General features: G+C 46.9%; 1 protein-coding gene across 2 annotated transcripts in view; it reads right to left on the bottom strand.

Annotated features, from left to right (window-relative positions):
- Positions 1-5374, bottom strand: part of Myo16 (myosin XVI) — a 490479-nt gene that overhangs the window by 223166 nt on the left and 261939 nt on the right. For both annotated transcript variants that reach the window (XM_021218659.1, XM_029531821.1), the window contains exon 16: positions 1236-1383. In XM_021218659.1, coding sequence (XP_021074318.1) covers positions 1236-1383 — 148 coding nt within the window. The remainder of the gene's footprint in view (positions 1-1235; positions 1384-5374) is intronic.

Genomic DNA, 5374 nt, shown 5'->3' with positions numbered 1-5374 from the left:
AGAGGGAGAGGGAGAGGGAGAGGGAGAGGGAGAGGGAGAGGGAGAGGGAGGGGGATTGTGGAAATCACTCAGATGAGGTTTGTTTAAGACAGGGATCAGCAGGTCTGTGCAGAGTATGTGGTAAGCAGATACGCCCTGCAGCACACAGGGGCTCCTGTCCTCATGGGACGAGCACCCACTAGCTATTCATAATGCATGCTAATAAGACACTTGCTTTGTTGCAGGGCACCGAACTCTTTGTGGCTCCTGAGGGTCCTGCTGGGGCTCCTCACAGAGACACCACAGGTTCATGGCTTTGTAGCAGCTTAGGGCACTGCAGCATCTCTTCCAAGAGAGACAAGCATCTGATGTAGCCTGTGCGTGAAGTCACTGTTATGCTTTCTGCCCCACACTCTGATCACACCCAATGGCCCCTTGCTGTATCTCAACACCACACTTTCCATCGAAGTCCAGGATACTGTCCCCAAGCACATGCGAGGACTCGCTAGGTCTCTGTATGTCAGGAGCCGTCTGAGGTATCCTCTCTCATCTCAGAGACTCATCAGCTACTGCCTGGCTCCCTGACCTGAGTTATCTATCACGAAATCACACTGATGACTACGCACTCATTTATCACACTCTTCCCCATGGGAATACAACACACTAAGCCAGAGAGTTTAGCACAGTGAAGTAGAGATGAGCCGGAGGAGATCCTATGCCCCAGCAGCCTCTGTTCCGGGTAGCATTCACTCCTCACAACTTCTAATTCTCATCCAAACACAAATCTGGCCCAGCGCTGTGTGGGTTTCTGGCTGGCTTCTGGTAGAAGAGAGTACGTAGAGCCAGTGTTCCTCAGGAGACCATCTTTGTGACTTCACATGTCACCAATGGCTGCATTTCCCCAAAGCTTCGACCTTCCAGGAAGAACAACCACCCTTGATTTAGAGATGAGATTCCTTTCTTGCTTGTGGAATCCCAATGACTACTAGCTACCCACACCATGGCCCGACACTTTACAAGATGACGGCAGATCAGACAGTGTGCACCAAACAGCTGAAGGCATCGGCATGCTTACAGAATGCTAGGATCTTGTCTTCCCACCTGAGACACAGTAAAATAGTTCAGCATATTAATAGATAGCTCAGCCCTGACAGTAGCCAACAGTCTTCCTTGGGCATATGAAGACAATTTGAAACTGAGAATGTGCTTGCAATATTCAGGAAACTGTCAGAAAAAAAAAATCTTTGATCACTCACCGGTGTGCACAGAAGTTATTAAGGTGAAGTCCACATTTTTCTTCCGAAGATAACCCGTCCATCAGCCAGGAGAAAATCAGAAAGCTGCCCTGGCCGGGAGGCTGAGCCACAACCCTGGGCTTCTCCAGCATGTAAGTAGAAATTCTGGCTGGTTAGGAAAAGAGACAGGATTCTGTTAAATGGCATTGTTAATTCAATTTCCATAAATTTACATGTTAATTAATTATAAACCATGACAACAAAGCTCCTTTTCCAGCATAGACATTCACACACACACACACACACACACAAAATAGGAAGAGACTTTATTTTCTATATTAGCGTAGGTCCTTCAGAGATACTCAGCCCAAGGTGTCGGGTGCTCAGAGCCCTGACCCCTGCTGCCACAGCCTATATGGTCCCTGGAAGCAGCTCATGTGGTACTTGGTTAAGTCTGAGGGGCTAGTGCTGGTCTGTGCTCATACGAAAAGTTCATGCTTCATGTAAGAGCTCACTCTTTGTCCAGCAATCCTATCCCTTTAGAGAAACTTATCACTGTGTGGAAGACCTACCCTTACTCTATCAAACAGGATTCCCTCTGTGTTAGTCAGGTTCTCTAGAGAAACAGAACTGAAAGAATGAACGCACACACACACACACACACACACACGCATATTTATGACAATACATTTATTATACAAATATACTTAATACATATATTCATTAGGATAGCTTATAGGTTGTGGCCCAGTTAGTCCAAAAATATCTACCAATGGAAGATCCAAGCAAGAATACAGTAGTTATTCAGTTCATAAGGCCGGATGTCTCATCTGGTCTTCCTGATACACCAGAATCCCAAAGAAGTAGGCTCTAACGCCAGCAAAGGAAATAGACTTGCTAGCAAGAGCTAGGAGGCAGAGTGCAAGCTCCCTTCTTCTGTGTCCTTTATATAGGTTGCCACAGAGAGTGTAGTCCAGATTAAAGATGGAGCTTTCCACCTCAAAAGATCCAGATTACAAGTGGGTCTTCTCACTTCAAATGATTGAATTAAGAAAAATCCTTTGCAGGTGCATCCAGCCACTTGTGTTTTAGTTAATTACAGATTAACTAAAGAATAGTAGATAACCAAGAATAGCTGCCATGTCCTCAGTCTGCAGTGTGTGTGTGTGTGCATGTATGTGCATGTGTGTGTGTCAAGTGCTTGTGCGTTTGTGTATCTTGCATGCATGTGTTTCATGTGTGTGTCGCATGCATATCTTCATGGCCATCTGACTAGGGAGAAATCTGAAGTTGAGATCTTAGAGTTTTCATTCATTTTTATTTTTAAACAAAAATGTTTGGTGATTTTTTTTCCTGCTAGATCTTAAGTGTGAAATAAGTTACCAGTCAGGAGAGTGTGGACTTGGCTCTGTGCAGCTGTGCCACAGGTCGCCACACTGGCCCTGTCCGAGGTTTTCCGTGTCAGGTAAGAAGCACCAGGTAAGAAGTGGAGGCTGAGATCCTGGTGCCTTGGACCCGGGCTGATGCACACACTCTTCTCCCAGCAGAGACTCCAGCTTCAGTTGAAGCACTGATCATACGCCAAGTCACGAGTGACTGGAAAACCCTCATCTAAATTCCTAAGCAGGGTAATTATTAATCATGCTAGTTAGCACATCTCCAGCAGTGAATTAAATTGCTTGGGATTAACGGGCTTTGATGAACAAGATTGAAAGAAAATAGCATTTTGAAAGAGCATCTACATGCAGACTCCAACACAGGCGGAGCAGAGTCCAAGCAGAGAAGAAGCCGCAGTGTCTGAAGTGAGCCATGAGTTCAGGGAGGCAGAGGGGCTCTGGGTGTGAGAGGTTGCAGCACTCACTGCAGCCAGGCCTGCCAGGAAGAGCTCCCCTCAACTGCCAGCCTGCCTCAGCATGCATGTTTTGAAACAGTTTTTAACGCTGTAAACGGTCTTGACCATAAATGCGGGTGTCAGCCTTCACAGTTGTCTCCAGACATGTACATATGAACATATTTCTCCATGAACACATGCTGTTTGTATGTAGCTGCCTTAGTTAGGGTTTTACTGCTGTGAAGAGGCATCATGACCATGGCAACTCTTGTAAGGAAAACATTTAATTGGGACTGGTTTAGATGTTCAGAGGTTCAGTCCATTATCATCATGGTGGAAACCATGGCCGTCTCCAGTCAGGAACATGGCAGTGCTCAGGCAGACATGGTGCTAGAGAAGGAGCTGAGAGTTCTTCCTCTTGATCCGAAGGCTGACAGGACAGACTTTTTTTCACACTGGCCAGATTTGAGCATATAGGAGACCTCAAAGCCCCGCCTCCACAGTGTCACGCTTCCTCTAACAAGGCCACACCTCCTCAAATAAGGCCACACTTCCTGATAGTGCTACTTCCCACGGGCCAAACATATTTAAACCACCACAGTACCCAATGTTATCAGCAAGTACAGCATCTCACAGAGACAGGCCAGTTTTTGTTCATTATTAAGGGAAGTAGAAGAAATGAGTTACTCTCCTTCAGGCTACAGGTTAGGACCTCCTCCAAAGCCTCATCTCCTCCCACCTAGCAGACTCCGCCCACGCCTATCTTCTTACTTCAGAGCCTGGGCTCACTCACGCTGGGGCGAGCAGTCATCCACCCGTGAGCCATCATGGGTCTCGATGTGAGGGGAGGAGCTCTAAAGGGAACAATCCCAGGCCTTGTGCTGCTGAGCCTGGTGTGGCCGCCGCTGTGTTCACCTTCACTGTCTTTTTGTGCATCTTTAGTCGGAGGAAGAGAACGCAGACCGTCTCAGGATCCCTCTGGAGTTCCAGAAGGTACCACTAAATATGGCATCTCAGACATGGCGTCTTCTCAGTGCGGGTGGGCGCCTTTGTACTTTAAGCCCATTTCCTTATCTCCAAAGCCAAAGCTGGGGTGGGAATCCATGAAAGCACCTCACTGGAAGCATGCTCAAGGAGACACGTGATGCCAAGAAAGCCGGCGACATGAGGCAGGTGAAGCCTCGTCTCTGATCACCTCTCTCACTCATTTAGAAATCAGGATTTGACAGAAAAGTGCCAGGTGCGGGCCCTCACACTCTCAGATAGAAAACCAAACCAAACAAAACCAACCAAACAAACTCTTAATTTTTACATTACCAAAGTAGGTCACACAGCCATGGTACACCGGAGGCATTTCTCACTGCGAGTGGACTGTGGTTCTAACTGAATTTGATCTGGGGTTTCTCAGTCCACAGAAAAGGCGGGGAGCCAAGTGCTGGGACTCCGGGTCTACATACTTTGGCAGCAACCCAGCATCTACAACTGGGAAAGGGGTCACCTTCCTACTGACGTGGAAGTGAAAGGAAAGAGAGCTTTGTTGACAGGCCTTGGTGAGACTCAAAAGACTTAGCAGTGATGATCACCACCACAATGGAAAGAAGTTCAGATGACTGGTCTACAGCTGAAGAGTTGGAAAGGAGAGCAGGGTCCCTGCCAGGCTCCGGCGGCTCTATCAACCTGGCTCCTAGCCAATGCACATTGGCTTTTGACCTTGCCAGTGTTGTCTGAATTTGTGCACAGGATGTAGTAAAGCATAGATTCTTGACACCCATCATCCTTCACTAGTTTCATGGGAAGCCACCATTCTGAATGAAGTTTAGAACCATGCCAACGTGTTACTGTAAGAAAGGGAGTCTCTTTGTTTTCTGGGATACGGGTGCCTCTTCCCATAGTGACTCCATCAGTCTTTTGTTAATGACATTCTGTTGACAGCCAGGCCAAGCCAAGGCTTTCTCAGAGGCCCTGATGAAAAGACAAAGGGAACCTAGTTCTGTACTCTGACCAGAAGCAGATCTGGCAAGGTCTGGTGTGGTGCTAGGGTCAGGGCTCTGAAGGAATCTGGTTCCTGGGAACTTGGCTTTTCCACCCGAAGCCGTCAGTTTTGAAGCTTCTCTGTGCTATCTGTGGCACACTTGCTATAATCCTGTGCTCCCTTTGTGCAACATGGCTCAATTCGATTCTATTGTATGATGGATTTCTGTTCACTCTGTCCCATAATTTCCCCTTCAAAACTGTATAATAAGAGGCTGAGATTCTTTTTTATAAACTTATTATTTTATTAGATATTTTCTTTATTTACATTTCAAATGCTATCCCGAAAGTTCCCTAT

The sequence above is a fragment of the Mus pahari genome, chromosome 19, assembly GCF_900095145.1.
Source record: "Mus pahari chromosome 19, PAHARI_EIJ_v1.1, whole genome shotgun sequence".
Classification (NCBI taxonomy): Eukaryota; Metazoa; Chordata; class Mammalia; order Rodentia; family Muridae; genus Mus; species Mus pahari.
Note: the sequence above shows the minus strand (reverse complement) of the source record. Positions and strands in the feature narration are given on the sequence as shown.